General features: G+C 38.2%; 1 protein-coding gene across 1 annotated transcript in view; it reads left to right on the top strand.

Annotated features, from left to right (window-relative positions):
- Positions 1–16,970, top strand: part of zfhx3b (zinc finger homeobox 3b) — a 452,880-nt gene that overhangs the window by 243,264 nt on the left and 192,646 nt on the right. Inside the window, exon 4 of the mRNA XM_072279832.1 lies at positions 14,273–14,504. Within this exon, the coding sequence (XP_072135933.1) occupies positions 14,273–14,504 (232 nt within the window). The remainder of the gene's footprint in view (positions 1–14,272; positions 14,505–16,970) is intronic.

Raw genomic sequence — 16,970 nt, 5'->3', positions numbered from 1 at the left:
ATGCCTTCCCGTGACTTGTTCTTTGATCACTGTCAGGCCACATTTGTAATCCTCAGCCACTTGAAAGTGGTTAAGAGGAAACATTGTGCTGCTGGAACAGTATACATGGTTGCCCTATTTGTAGCTCAGAATGATTGTAGGGGTATGAAAAAGGATTAATTATCAGTGCATTCTGATTTATGATCATCTTGGTCCTGGTGAGATTCTGTCTCGTATCCCGTAGGACATGAGATATGATTTTTTAGAGCAGGAATTCCCAGCTTTTTGATACCATTAACCAAGGGGTCCGTGAACCCCAGGTTGGGAACCCCAATTTTAGAGAGTGTCTTCCCAAACTGGCGATAATCTTCTTTTTAAAAAAAATTCTCTTGCATGACATGGAAATTTTGAGTCGAGATTGCCACTGATTTATGAATTAGTAATGGTAACTGTGGACATTTTTAAGGGACTAGGATGACTCCCGTTGTTTATTTAAGTGAGTGCATTGTTTTACTATTAATAAATACATAACAGAGATGATTTGAAATAAATGAAGCATTTTAGAAAGCCTGTTCAAAAATTATCAATATCTATCTTTTGAAAAGACAGTTGAAAAATAAGTATTCATGGAGGTGATGAACTACTTGCTGTACTTACTGTTATTCTCACTGAATATTCATAGTTCACTCACAAACGACAGAAGGAGAAATATAAACAGAGCGAAGCCAATGCTCAATCATTTTCTAGCCAAATACCGATGTCCAGGTCTGCGAGGATTTCAAAGCATATCAACCATCAAGCTGACGCCAAACCGGCATGAAATGTTTACTGTAAAATCATTTCACTGCACTCGGGTTGTAGGAAATCATTCGCTGCTTCATTTAGCAGTGATGATAATCATCTTGTACCTTTTTATTGTGGGTGGGGTTTAAAGATTCAAGGTGGGATCATATGCCACACGCTGACAAATTTTTTTCATATGCTGTCTTGGACACTTGTGCCATAGGATTGCAACCCCTGCCATAGGATAATTTGATGCAGCCTCACTGGCTGCCACCAAACTGCCACCACTGGTACGGGGTTGTGCACTGTAGTTCAGGTATATTGATGAGAGTTGGGCCATATGTAACTTTGATACAGTTTTTGTAATTAATAGCTGATGGTGTGTGGAAGAAGTAGTTAGTGGTAAGTTTTTGAAGGTTCGGTGCAGTGTAAGAGAGTGGGTACTAGTCCAACTTAGTTGTGCACTTGATGGAATGCAGTATTTCATGATACATGTTCTGGCTTTGCAACTATAAGGGGCACTGAACTTGTTGCACTGCTGTGTCCAGGATCAAGGGGCTGGCATCTGCCATTCACCCATGGCTGTCTCTCCCCCAATGCACTTTCAATCACGTGGGGCATGCTGGCTTTTTATGGATACAAGAAATCCTTCCACATTTTGTCCCAACAGAGCCTCCTCTCTCCCATGTTGTACCTACCATCTCTTTTATGGTTTCTCTCAGACCTCCCTGAGCTATTGAGGTCAACTGCATCCCCCCTTTAAGAATTATAGAATAATTTTCATAAGGAGACACTGGCTTAAACATGCTCTCCACTACAAAATTAGACTTTCTGGCAAGGTACAGAGGTGATCAATCATGTGGGCAGTACATTGTGATCCCATTTTCCAATTCTGTCCAATTTAGTTTCCAAAGTTTCACAAATTACATATATTATTGTTAGCACCACAGTGGTGCTATTCTAAAAATTTATGGATGTTGAAATTTACCTGAGTTTTCCCATTGAAAAGTGCATAATGTCCCATCGCAGCATGCCTGAGATTGGAAAAATTAGTAAAATCCCCAATTGTATAAAGAATCTGCAAAAGTTCCACCTGTAAATAATACCGTCTGCTTTATGTGTGTTAATTTTGCCAACTTCCTTTCATCATTTATTTTCTTGTGACTTGCCAAAGCATAATAGCAGAAAGAGTCGAAAGTGTGTGGAATTACATTACTAATGTCCAATTTTCACTCTCCCACTAACACTTTGCATTCAAAACAAGATGATAAAATTACATTAATAGAATTTTGGAACATCTTTTGTGACAAAATGATCATGGAATTGACCGGTTATTTCATGTTGCATCAATACTTGAAAGAAACATATAATTTAGTTAAATATATAAATTTACCAAAAAAAATTGACTTTTTCATGTGTGATTTCTGCTAAATGTGTATTTTGGCTTTCTGGGAAACTAATTGGCTAACTCTGAACCTGCTGCTGTCTGTCACTCGGAAGACATTGCACAGCAGAAGGCACTTACAATCTGTAAATTTTTCCAGAGTGTGGTGCCTTAGTATTTCATAAATTAGCACAGACTCATCTAAACTAAGTAGGCTGCAATTGTAAGTCTATACAAAAAACGCGCACACACATACACCCCCCCCCCCACCCACCCACCCACCCCATGGTAATGTAGTGGTTAGCACAATGCTTTGCAGGGCAGGTGACCTAGGCTGCTGACTGTCAGGAGTTTGTTTGTAGGTTCACCCTGTGACTGCATAGATTTCCTCCAGGTGCTCAGGTTCCTTCCCACAATCCAAAGATGTGTACAAACCCCTAACAGGCAGCAGCTGGAATTGAACCCAGGGTAGTCTGTATTGGGAAGTGTTGTGCTAACTACTACACTACCATGCCATACCATTCGGTAGGTTAATTTGTCATTGTAAATTGTTCCAAGATTAGGTTAGGATTAAATCAGGGGACTGCTTGACGGCATGGTACAAGGGGCCGGAAGGGCCTGTTCCCATCTTAATAAAAATAAAACATAAATGCACACACATGCACGCACACACACTCAACAGCTAACCCTGCAGTTAAAGTGGGCCTGTTTAATAGTGTAGCTGTCACAACAAGAGTTGGAATGTACGCTTGATGATGGTACTGGCTCTCTTTAGGAAGGTGAATAAAGAATAATGCAGCTCCAGATAACAGCTTAATTATTGTCATGACAGTTCAAATCTACGATTAAAAAAAGTTAGTTTTAGATTCTGAGTGAATAGTTGCTTCACTTGCTGTGTAAGTTTCCTGTTTTCACTGTAATTTGAATATTAAACAGTAATAATCTGTCAACAAAGGTGATGTGTTAATAGCCATGTTCCAAACTTGCATACAGCAGATAGATTTCAAGAAAGAGAACAGATTTTTAGATTTTTTTTTTCACATCCTCAAGCATTTTCACAATGCTTTGTAACCTATGGGAGAGGAGAGGATTATGAGCATTTGGAAAACTCCCTAACTCGCTTCGAGTTTTTGTGAAGGTGATAGATGAAGGTAGAGCTGTGGATATGGCCTACGTGGGTTTTAGTAAAGCATTTGACAAAATCCTTCATGGGAGGCTCATGCAGAAGGTTAAGATACATTGGATTTAGAATTTGCTTGCCCATAGAAGACCTGGTGGAGAGCAGTGGGAATTAATCTGCCTAGAGGTCTGTGACTAGTAGTATTCCTGTGGGATCCATCCTAGGATTGCTGCTGTTTGTGATTAATTATTTATATATTACCTGGCTGAGATTGTAGTTGGGTGGGTTAAGTAGGTTTGAAGATGATACAAAGATTGATGGTGTTGTGAAGACTGACAAATGATATAGATGATATGCAGATATGGGCAGAGAAATGGCAAATGCAGTTTAACTTGGCCAAACATGAAGTGTTGTATTTTGGGAGATCAAATGCAAAGGGATAGCACACTGTTAATGGTAAACCCTTAACAGTGTTGATGTGTAGAGGGATCTTGGGGTCCAAGCCCATAGCTCCCTAAAAGTGGCTACACAGGTTGATAGGGTGATTTAAAAAAAGACATCTGCATGCTTGCTTCTATTAATCAAGGAATTAAGTTCAAGAGTCAGGAACTTATGTTGCAGCTTTATAAAACTTTAGTTAGATTGCATCTGGAGTAGTATGTTCAATTCCGTTTCATTGGCATTTGGTGTTGAGGTTTGGAGAGGGTGCAGAAGAGGGTAGCAGAATGTTGCCCAGATTAGAGGGTGTGTGCTATAATGAAAGGTTGGATAAATATGGATTTATTTTCTTCTGAGTGGTGGAAGCTAAGGGGAGATTTGATAGAGGTTTATAAGATTACGAGAGACATAGATAGAATAGACAGCTGGAGTCTTTTTCCTAGTATTGAAAGTTAGGTGAGAGGGGATAGGTTCATGGGCGATATGCTGGGCAAATTTTTTTACTACCTGGGGTGCTGCTGGATGCAAATACAACAGAGACTTTCAAGAAGATTTTAAATAGGCTAATGAATTTGCAGGAAATGGAAGGATGAAGACATTTGGTAAGCAGAATGGATGATTTTATTTGGGCTTTTGAGTATTAATTTACTAAGTTCAGCGTATCTTTGTTGGTTAAAGGACCATTTCTTGTTCTGTTCTGAGTTCTAACTAAGGAATAACTACAGAATTTAAAAATAACTGTACATGTGGAGATCTGAAGCAAAATTAGAGTGCTGGGAATGCTCAACAGATTGGGCAGTGTGTATGGAAATTAAATCAGGGCAAGATCTGCATTTCTGTTGGTTGCAAAGCTGATCATGGGAACCCTTCCAGCCTTGAGTTAAAGAATTTTTTGCTGTACCTCAAAATTTGCGATTAGTATTATGAGAGGAAGAGCACTGAGGGCCTTTTATGGAAAAATTGTTGCACTGCAGCCAATGTGAATACAAGGATTTACCAGGATTTGAGGGTTACTCATGGTGCAGAGTAGCATTGTCTGCACATATCACTTGCAAATATTGCATGTCAACTCTGGGCCTTGCGAGATTTCACCCCCCCCCCCCCCAAACAGATTTCAAATACTGAAGGTCTATCTTCAAGATTAGTTAATAATAATTTAGTCAAACTGCTGCTCTAAAGCAGAGGTTAAATCTAATCTTCTGCATTCTCACAACAGGTTTGTTTAAAAAGGAAAGTATAGGGAGCAATTGTAATTAAAAATAAGCTGGCCACACAGCCACATCTCTGATTTCCAGCTACAAACATAGATTTTGTGTCGGCTTATCAAAGCCATACAGATACCTTCTTTTACAGCAGGGTTACTGCTAGTACAGATCTTCCTACATTAGAGCCCTTCCACATTTAGTGTGGATCTGGCATTGCACAATAGCTGATGCCTTGCTCAAATAATAAGTAAATTATTGTTCAATAGTTGACAGACGTACTTGAAGTACTAAAGAAGATGTCTTTGTCTATTTGAATGAAGTTCCGAAGTGATAAATGTTAAGGGATAGTGGTAAATTAGTTTCCCAAAATGCACTTTGTTGACATGTTTTCTACTCCAACTCAAACACAGATAAGAATTCTTTCCAATATTTTTATTAATTTTAGATATAAGAATACAGAGTACAAGAAAAAAATATATCAATACATTATACTAAATCGCATATGAAGACACCTTACCCTATATTCACACAGATTAATTAATTGGTAACATTGAAATATAGTAATTTTATTATATAAAAAAAATCTAGCTAACCTACCACCAAGACCGAAGCTGATTAGTAAAGAAAAAAAGGAAAAAAATTTTAAAAAGGTCCCCACAATGTTTGAAAGTCTTGGCTAGATTCAGAGATTGAACATCGAATCTTCTCCAAATTTAAACATGACATCACATCACGTAACCGTTGAGTGTGAATAGGAGGGGTCGCATCTTTCCATTTAAGCAAAAGCTTCCTTCTGGCTGTAAGAAAAATAAAAGCCAAAATCTGCAAGTCAGATGGCTCCAAAATAATATCCTTTCCTCCAACGATACCAAATAAAGTGGTCAAAGGATTAGGCTTAAAGCTTACTTTGAAAAGTATCGAGAAAGTTTGAAATACTTCTTTCCAATATTTTCAAAGTCTCGGGCATGTCCAAAACATATGAATGAGTGAAGCTTCTCCATTATTACATTTATCACAATACGGAGATATATTTAAATAAAAATGAGACAACTTATCCTTGGTCACATGGGCCCTATGGACCACTTTACATTGTAGGGGAGAGTGGCGGGCACATAACGATGAAGTGTTGACCAATTAAAAAAATTGATTCCTAGTTTCCTCAGAAATTAAAGTCTGTAAATCTTGTTCCTAAAGATTTTTAATTTTATCTAAAGGAACACTTCTCATTCCCAGCAACATATTTTAAATATTAGATATAGATCCATTATAAAAAGATTTTAAATTAAAAATTATATATAGTAGATTCTTATCAAGACTTTTAGGAAATGTACTTATTTGAGACTGTAAAAAATCTCTTATTTGTAGGTATCGAAAAAATGAGTTTTGGGTAAACTATATTTAGTTGACAGTTGTTCAAATGAAAAGAGACTTCCCTCTACAAACGAGTCCTGAAAGCATTTAATACCTAATCTATCCCATTCTTTAAAAGCCACATCAATCATAGAGGGTTTAAAAAAAAATTAGAAAAAATGGGACTTGAAAGAGAAAATCTCAATAAGCCAAAGTATTTTCGGAATTGTATCCAAATTCTCAAAGTGTGTTTAACTACCAGATTATCAGTTAACTTACTCAGAGACAAAGGAAGTGAGGATCCAAGAAGAGAAATAATAACAGATAAGAATTCTAAATTATTTATTCATTCTGTTGGTTTTAATATTAGTCTTGACGTATTGCGCTTCCAATTCCTTGAGCGTCTCTTAGTAAATGGAGCCAAGCAGGTGACACCTGTCCCTGCTGGAGTTCTGTTGAGGCAGGAAATTAGATCGTCAACCCTTTATCCTTGTGAGATCTAATCTCCCATCTAACCACCCCTATGCTAAATCGGCAGAGCTAACCGAGTGTGTTGCAAATTCCATCCATTACACATGTGAGTAGATCCCGTGTAACAAAGGTGTTTTGAGGACTTTAATCAAGACTTCAGAATGCTACATAGAAGGTACTTGCATCATCTGCATGTGAAATGGGAACAGTTCCTGCTTGGAGGTGGTGCCAATGTAATGAACACCCCTGGTATTCTGTGACCCTGAATATGCTAATGACTGTATCCCAACAAATTGGCCTTGGTTCAAAGCAATACCTATTGGTTCTCTTAGGTTTTACACACTTAACGTTAACTCCTAAACAACAATGTGACCCTGGCAACAACGATTGGTTTCATCAAACATTCTTGATGTTTATGTTGCCTTTCTAAGTGAAGTTATTGAATTTTTATGAAACGGTGTCATCTAGCACATGTTTGTATGGTGGTCCATTGTGTTGGTATTGCCTTAACCTGCAGCACTGGAGGGCTTAGGAGGAAATTTGCCTCTTCCCTTTTGTGGTAAACAGTTGACTGTTAATAAAGAGTCCTTCCCAACCCCACTATTGCAACAATTTGCAATGGGAAAGTAGTGTCAATTTTGCCATTCAAACCTCTGAGTTTTGAAGTTTTGAGATGTTGATGTTTTGGAGAGGTGCTGTCATTCAGCGATTATGTTAACCTGAGAGCCTCTCAGGTGTTATAACAGAATAGTGTTACAAAATTGGGGAAACCACTATTCAGTACTTATCCCTCAACCAAAACCCCAAAACACAAGGTTATTTGTCCACTGTTACATTGCTGTTTCTGAGAACTTGTGTCGTTGAAACTAGTGGTTGCTTTACCCACATTCCTGAAGTGAATATTCTTCAAAGTTATTCCATTAGCTGTAAAATGCTTTGGGACCTTTTGAAGTCTTTAAAGACGAATTATAAATGCAAGTCTTTTTTATCTAGAAAATGCAAGTCTTTAACTGCAAGTCTTTATCTATTCTTATGTTTCAACAATACTAATTCTGATAGAAGGTAGCTTTCATAATGTAAAAATATTAAAGCAGTAATGAGAATAAAAGTAATCAGATCAAAAACTAAAGTTAATTGAAGACTGGTCTTCTGTGGGATACATTTAAAAATGGTTGCCTTATTGCACGAGATGTCTGAGTGCAGAAATGAGGTGTCCGCACTCAGAAGACTAAGGAAATCACTTGTAGTGAGTTTAATTTAATACATTTTGATCCCTGATGATTACATTATAATTAGTGCAGGGGGTGCACATACAAACAAATTACATTTGCCAACTTCAAATTAAAATTTTACTTGAACAGCATGCGGAAGTAACCTTTGCTTGGTTGTAAATCCCAGTGGATGTCTGTAAAGCCCCAGTCTTCCCTGTTTTATGTATATTCCGGTATGACTATAGTGAATAAGACTGGAGGTTCGATGAATGTCCTTTTGTTCTTTAGGTACAAAAGTAAAATTAAAGCTCTGCATAGTTTATAAAAAATATTTTCACGAATGTCTAACTGGCATCACACAGCATCATTTGCAAGCCAGTTGCCAAGGTTAAAATGATCAGGCAACACTGAACGTCTGTTCCACACTGGCCATGCTATCTACTTGCCTGTGCTACTAACAAAATGTGCATCGTTAGAAGACAAAGCTCACAAATCTATTGGCTTGAAATCCGGATTAGGTAGTGTCTGTAAAATGAGAAAGTGAATTGATTAATCTGCATTCTCATCCAACTGTTAATGCAGATTTAAAACCGGTCATGGAAGAACATTTAATGTTGCTGGAAGAAAGCAACATCAGTTAAGGAAATCATAAAGAAAGAATGTATTGCAGTGGCATTAGGGACTTGGTGGGAACTGTTATAATAATTATGTCTGAAGAAAGGAAGCAGCATGACCTTGCTTGTGAATGATATTTTAATCTTAATGTGCAAAGAAGTGAATTATCGAAAAATGGCATGTCGTAAAAGCCTTCATGCTGTTTGATTTAACATTGATAAAGAAGAAAAAAATATAGATTGGTGCATTTAGACGGAAGTAAACTTACTTCAATATTTATAATTCTGCTGGATAGTTATGCTATCTTGTGGTTCTTTTTTTTCCCCTGTATCTACCTTTTTGCTGTAGCTGAAATAACTTGTGCATTTCCCTGTATGTGTGACCCTATGTGTAAAATGATGGGCAAAATTTATCAAAGGTGAGTGTATTTAGCTTGGACCCAATTTTATTCTAGCATGTTTATTTCATGTTGAGTACATATAAACTAAGGGAACAGTGCATGTGAATCAGTCCACAATGTCCTACATTGAATGGACAAATGATGTGCAATTTTTCAAATTTCACAAGTCAAAATAGATATAAAGCATTCTTTTAAATAATCTCATCATGGTAATTTCTGAGGCCTTAACTAACAGCAATTACACATTAAGCCCCAGCTGAAAGGGAAGACTTGAAGAATTATCCACCCCTCCACAACTCTAAACCACCCCAATGCCACAAATAGATCAAACAAATTGAATTTGTTTTTTTCTTCATTGCTGGTATGAATATCGTGTGTAGCTCAAGGGGATGTTGTGCCTAAAGCTTGTCTTGGGCTTGAGCAAACTGTAACCACTGTGTTTATAGGATGCTGCATTGGGTAATTACTAATGAACACGAGTATAGATATGTTAGATCAAAGCTGACATTTTTAAACTAACCCTTTAAAGAGAATTGTAATAAAATTAGGTGCTGTCCTTGAAATATTTAATTCATTAAAACTTCTTGTACATTGAGAAGCTGATAACAAATTATTTAAGCTTGTTAGCCAACTGTGGGTAATTCTGAAAACGCACAAAATGATCTAAAATATTTCAAACTAATGGCAGTATCATCTGTTACAAGAAGAATAAATTTTAAATTATTTTTGTTCTGATTAGGTATGTGTAGATCATGGCTGATGCATTTTGATGTCAGTTTTTCTTCAACATAAAAGCGAACACTCAATTATTCCCCTATTTCATATGTCTGTGTATGTCCACTGCCAGGAACCACCCCTACAGAGTTTACCAACGGTCTGTTGATCATTTTGTTCAACTCCAACAACATTTCTTCACCTCCACTCGGAAGCTTGATACTCTTATATATTATTTAGACTTTTCCCTTAAGATGCTGTTTCTATGTCAGAACAGTAACTGTTCCACTTTTTCTCAACTCCTAGCTTACCAATTACCAGTAAATTGCTCTAGCTAGAGAGATGGACTGTTCATTAGCTTGTTGCTGTTAGTGAAAATGTAACCGAGCGGAGGTCTGAATGAGTGGCAGGGAAATTGCTTTGAAAATACCTTATTTAGTGATACCCTTATACATTAATTTCCTGTCCTGTCCCCTCTGCTATCCTTGCATGTTTACCTATCATGCAATAATCTATCTCTTTCATAACCATTGCCAAGGTTCTGAGGCAGTAAATAAACACCAGCCCTTTAGTTTATAGTTTTTACATTGAATCAATTTGAAATGAGGGTCTTTCCCAAATTTTAGAATATTTCCATATTCAATTTGGCAGATGCTGAAACATAAAGCTACAGTAGGGCTAGAGTGGTACTCATTTTAAATATTTCAATACTTCTTGGCCAGTATACTGTAGAATATTGATTCTTGGTATTGACATACAGAGGTTTTTTTAAAATTGCAATAAACACAAGGCAAAGCCAGAATAAGAAAGTGGGGACTTCCCCTTTCCCCCATCTTCTTATCCTGGCTTCCGGCTACTTCCTTTCCAGTCCTTATGAAGGGTCTCAGCCCAGAACATTGACTCTTTATTCCCCTCCAAAGATGCTGCCTGACCTGCTAAGTTCCTTCTGCATTTTGTTGTGCCATTTTGTATTTTAATAAAGATACTGCTGGTGTGGGAAAATAGAACATTTATTTTTAGTTTATAATCTATATGATTTTTTTTTGCAAATTTGTGTATCGTGTCACATTTATCCAGTTTCCCAAAGATTTTATATAAATAAGCTGAGTATTCAAGAACTGATTTGTGTCAAACCTGTCATGTGCCTCAGATTAGAATTTGCTTCATACAAATTTCCTGGCTGCAGAGATTTTGAATCCAAATTCTACAGCAAGAAGTTGTAGCTTGTGGTAAATAGTCTCAGTCAAATTTTGAATGTAAACTGGTGATGACAGAACTGTGCCCTTGTCTGTTATGATTCTTTTTCCACCCAGGATGAGCTTGGGTTCTTCCCTGCATTTTTTAAAATCTAATCTCTTATCATGCACATCAGTGCCAGTGCCTTCTTGCATAGCTGTCTAAAAATTTCAGTAATCATGTGAAGAGGCCTATCTTAATGCTCTTACCCACCCATATTGCCACCATTGTTTGTATGATAATACCTTCAAACTGAATTTTTCCCAGAACCTACGAATTGGAATCAAACTTTAAGAATCCCAAAAATCCTCAAAAATAATTTCAGGCAAAAAGCTTCGGGGGAGGGACCAAAGCCACAGGAACCAAGCCCACATCCAGAAAAAGTAACAAAACCTGGAATGGGATTCATTGATAAGTTGGTAGTGACTGCACTTTGTATAAACAAGGTTAACTTTAATATACTCAAAATATGGTTCTGTTTATGAGAGGTGGCTGATAAGCTACCAAGATGAAGATGAAAAGTTTTACACTTGTGTGTGTGTGTGTGTGTGTGTATTATACACTTTGAATAGGGGTATAAAAAAGATGGTTAATGTGATGAAGGAAGAAGGCCTTGCTGAACTAAAATAAAACATGAGTTAAAACGAAACAGACGATGAAGGATGTTGTACAGTGGTGGTTGTGTTACTGAATGTGTAATCCAAAGAACTTCACTTCAGATACAATTCAACACAGAAGTTCGAGAAATTATTTTTGAAAATACTGGAAACAAAATTTGTGTCAGTAGGGGAGATTACATAGGTTATGGGGAAGTTTAAAGGAGATATGCGGGGCATGTTTTTATTGCACGGAGTGGTAAGTATTTTGATGAGCTGTCAGGGGTAGCAGTGGAAGCAGATATGATTGTGGTTCTGAAGAGACTATTGGATAGGCACATGAATGTGCAAGGGATGAAGCAAAAGGCATCTTGTGAAAGCCCAAGGGATTCATCTAATTTGTCAGCATCTTGGACACAAACATTATGGGCCGAAGGGCCTGTTCCTGAGCTGTACTGTTCTATGTTCTATAAAGGTGGTAGATTAATTAAAATCTAATTAGTTCAGTAATATCTTAAGAGGAAGGAAAACTGCAATTCTTACCTTACCTTACCCATTGCCCTCTGATGTTTATGTAGTATGTTATTCCACTGTAATACACTTTTGGAAGCAGTTTTAAACATACACTTGCTACGATATAGCACATTGAATGCTGCCAAATCTCTGGATGCCAGTGACTGGTTCCATGCTAATCTGGATCATATATCAGACCAGTCAGGTGTATCTACAGTTGGAGAATAAATGTCTGCATTACCAGCAATGTTCTCTTCCCAAGAATGAGTTTAAAAGACTAGCATAAATGGGGAGTGTGTGAATGGAGTAGGTTGTTCAAAAATGCTAGAAATCTAGCAGCAGGGGAAAGAGCACATGTGGACTCACAAGGCTGGAAACAGTTCAGACGTGAAAGATGTTTGCATAGAGACGGAGTTACATAAAAAATAAACATAAAGGTCCGGGAAGAGACAACATCAGAGAGGTCTCAGGGGAGACAGATTCACTTGGGATGTACTAAAATGAGGGAACGCTGCTGGTGGTAGCTTGCTGCAGACATTGAGACCAAACATCCCGATAGTGATCAGACATTTCACAGGGAAGTGAGGAAGGCGTCAGCAATGGCAATGTTTAGTAAGTGGGCAGTGTAGACCTTGAAAGGAGGTTGGGCGTGCTTTGGAATTTTGAATTTCTGAAAATGGTAAAGGTTGGCAGCATAAACCTAATGCTGCACGTATGTGCATTATGGTGAAGGCTGGGGTGAGCGGACAGCTGGTCAATGAGGTCCCTTGATATAGTGAATGGAAAGAGAAAGCCCAGAGCATGAGTGTTAGCTTACTAAACTTCAGTAAGAGATTTTAGAAAGATTCCCACATTGAAAAGAGGAGTATTGGGGTACTTCTGAAGAGGTATTTATATGAAATTAGTGTAAGCTTAGTGCATTTATCTGAAAGAGAAGAAGGTAGTCCTGAATAAAACAACAGCACTTGAATTGATATGGAAGATAGTCAGTCAACAAAGTGTGAAGCACTGATGAGAAGGACAAGCTTGCATCCAAATTCAAACTCATTTAGGACATCAAGACAACGGGCAATAAAACATGAAAGTGCGATGGCAAAAATTGATGTTTGAAGTCTGTAAAAGGATTAAAAAAATAATGTTCCCTTTCAGCCATTGGCTGAATGGAATTGAATAACATTCAAGTAAATTAAACCATGTTGTCACATGGAACTTGTAGAAAAGTAGAAAAATAAGTAGGCTATTCGACCCTCTGAGCATGTACAGGCATCCAGATAGATTATGACTGATAAGATATTTTAACTCTTTCTTCCAACCTTTCCCCAATACTGCTTCAAGTACATACCTAGCAAAGATAAGTTAGCCTGAGATCCAGCAGCAGTTTAGGGGAAGAAATCAGTACCCCTATAAAAGCAAAACCATATGTCAATTACAATCTGGCCTGCCTCTAATTTATTTCAACACTCTTGGTGAATTCGTTGACTAGATACAAAGGACTCAACAGCATTTTAGGTCATAGTGTAGAAGGACAAGATTCTGTGTCGTAACTTTCATATCGCGCTCATCCATTGCCAGTTTTTTGTTGACCTACACAGGTTCCCACTTAAACAGCATCTTGATTTTCAAAATTTATCCATGTCCTGCCATGGTGCTCGTTGCTAGTCTCTGAGATCACCTCTCGCTTTTCAATCTTTTACAATATCTACTGTATGTCTCATAATCATTCCTGGATGTCATTGTTTCACCATTGATAGCTGTGGCATCAGTTGCCAAGGCATTAAGTTGTGAGCACCTTTCCTGTGCCTTCATTGATGCTAATTAAAAGCAATCCAATTGACCAAATTATTAATCATCCCTCCTCATGGCAGTGCTGAGCCCTCTTGCCTGATAATGCTTCAGGCAAGCACTTTTTGCTGCATTAAACAAGCTGTCTAAACACCAGTTGTTGTAAATGAGGGTCTAGAGTCGAGAATAAATCTTCAGTATGGAAGGTGTAGTTGAGATCTGTCTTGAGAAGAGAAAGTGGGGAAAATGCTTATGGACACTTCATGTTTTGGTCATTGTTGGTCTGTGGAACATGGCTTCCTGGACTGAAGTTATTTGTAAATGGTGTCTCTGTACCTCAGTGCCTTTCCCATGAGGGGAAACTGAAGAAAGAATGGTCTTTTATACAGAAAGAAACACAGGTTTCTAATGCATAATGAAATGGTGATATATATGAAAGGTGTTAAATACTATTTCTTCCTCCTTTGTTATTTAGCACTTGCAGCAGCACGACAGCACGGTGGAGGCGGAGGCGTGTTACTACCACTGTTCACTGTGTAACTACTCTACCAAGGCAAAGCTGAACCTGATCCAGCACGTACGCTCCATGAAACACCAGCGCAGCGAGAGCCTGCGCAAATTACAGCGGCTGCAGAAGGGTCTGCCAGAGGACGACGATGACCTGGGGCAGATCTTCACCATTCGCAAGTGTCCTGCTGCTGAGAATGGTGAGTACCCACTGGTTTTCAACACAAGTCCTGCAAGGCTAGTCAAAATCTCTTTCACTGACCTGCCAAAGTCTCGAGGTTAATAAACTCATTTAAGAAAATTGCTTCTTGACACGAGTTAATTCATCAAAATAATTCAGATAGTGGAATATGTTTGATGTAGATTCCAAAGGGAATAAATCAATTTAACCACTACAGTAGATTTTATTTCTTTTATGGAGAGCACGTTAAAAATAGGAACCAATCTTGAGGTAATCGCCTCATCTTTTTAAAAATAATCTTCTTACAAAGCCACGAACATCATATGATTTGATATTCCTATTCTCTGGACCAGCAGAAGGGCCTTCAATGTGATTCTGTTACCCTTGTCTCACCTTCTACTGGTACTGGCACCAATGACAGTAATTACAGCAGTGAGACCCAGTGACGTATTGAAGCTGAATGCTTCTTGCATGTAAAACAATAGACCTGTAGTCTTGGGGCAATTATAAAACAATAACTGATCACTGTTAAGCCTTACCATTTGCTTCCTGTATAATGACTTTTGTGCAGGATAATGGTGCCAAATTTATTTTGGTTAAGTGTGCAAAATATTGAAGTAAAATATGTTTAAAAAAATAAAATGCAAGCATTAATTCTACCAACAACAAAAGGTTTTTATGACATTACCTGGAGGGCATATTTTGCTCTACCATACTTGTCAGTACTTAGAAAAGTGGCCATCGAGTGAACAAAGATATCAGCAACAAAAATTGTGTATCATGACAACATTAATGACTTATCAGGCTGAAATGAATGCACTTGAACAGTGTTTCGCAAGGGGGATTGGCAAAGGGAAGGAACACAATGCAAAGCAAATGCTGAAAGCTAGAAATAATTGAATTACCTGGTAAGTGTGGGCCGTTAGGTGTATTTTTAAATAGCCCTTTAGTGAATTTTCTGATTGTAGACTACTAAAAAGCAAAATACAAGCTGCAAGTTCAAAGCTTGCCATGGAAAAGTGTGACATTGGATTCAATGTATCTCTGTGGGTTGGGCTCAGTCAAACATTGCCCGGTTACAGCGAATCCAAGCTGGTTTACTCATGTCTTTTCGGAAATGAAACTGGCTGGACCTATTTAGCCTAGTGTAGCTGTGGTTGCAGACTGACGCAAAGTGATGTGCCCCTCATGTCCTGAGGTAAGTAAGAACAAGAAGGAACAGAATGGCATTAGGTAGTTCTTTGATGATTTAAGATGTGGACATCCAGGTCATTGGACATAACTGTTAAACAAATGCTGAGATCTATTTCCCCCCAAAATGTAACAGATTTTGAATTGAGATAGTTCTATGGATCTTCATGAAGCCATGGACCACAAGAAATTTGATAGATTAGTGTCCACTGTTTAGTGCGCGATTGACACAGTAATTATTTCCTGATGAAATTGTGCCCATCACACATTTGGACCAGACACTTCTGTACACTTGGTGTTTCACTGGCATCAGGCACACACCAAGTTTACACTATTCACAACAGCCATTTCCCCCTGTTGTGTGATGAATTATCACTCAAAAGTGTCAGCCTATGACAGTCTTGCTTTGCATTGGTTTGTTATTTAAAGGGACACTGCTAACAATGGGGAAATCTGAATGAACAGCTTCGACTGTCCTATGCCCTTCGAAGTTCACGGAGAGTGCTCAAATAATAGAGGATGCTTTCCCTAGCCTGTAGTGCTGACATACTCACTCCACACCACTGGTGGCATTCCATTAATTAATCTTTCTAGCTGAGCAATGGCAGGGTCTGCTATAAGTGCCACAGAGTTTCATTTATCTCTTCACAAGGAGACAAGGAGTAATGTGAGTTGTCCTAATTATGATTGCATTTGTATGGTGCTACTGTCTTCAAAATCAGAGTTCAAAAGTTCAAAGTAAATTTTATTATCAAGGTACATAATATGTCACCATATACTCGACAAATCTATGGAATTGTGAGGTAAGGGCTTCCGTCAGTCAAAGTTGACCATAGATATTACGTCCTGGCTGTCAGGATATGCAAGCCTGGGCAGTACGATATGGAGAGCAAGCTGTTGCCTGTGTAGGAAGCTCCCCCTCTCCGCACAACTGATGAACCAAAGGAACAGCAGAGAATGATACAGTCTGTTACCAGAAGCGTTGCAGGAATTACCAGCCAGCATTGAACTCAATGTGGGACTGCCTTCGGGACTCCAGCTCTGAATTTTTCCATTGGGGTTTACTCCCAAAGCCTTCTCCACGAGTGGGTATATCTGCAAGGCAGAGGAGGTTTGCGATCAGAGTTTTCCTTCCAGATGAGCTGCCAACCTTGGTTGACGAGCCCCATCTGCCCGAATAGTAACTATAACAGAACCCATGAACGGCCACCAAACCAGGGCTTTCATCCAGAGTGCAGAAGACAATAAACTGTGCAAACGCAAAATAAAGAAACAATATAAAAAATAAGCAATA

The sequence above is a fragment of the Mobula birostris genome, chromosome 15 (assembly GCF_030028105.1).
Source record: "Mobula birostris isolate sMobBir1 chromosome 15, sMobBir1.hap1, whole genome shotgun sequence".
NCBI lineage: Eukaryota > Metazoa > Chordata > Chondrichthyes > Myliobatiformes > Myliobatidae > Mobula > Mobula birostris.
This window is presented reverse-complemented; position numbering and strand designations above follow the sequence as displayed.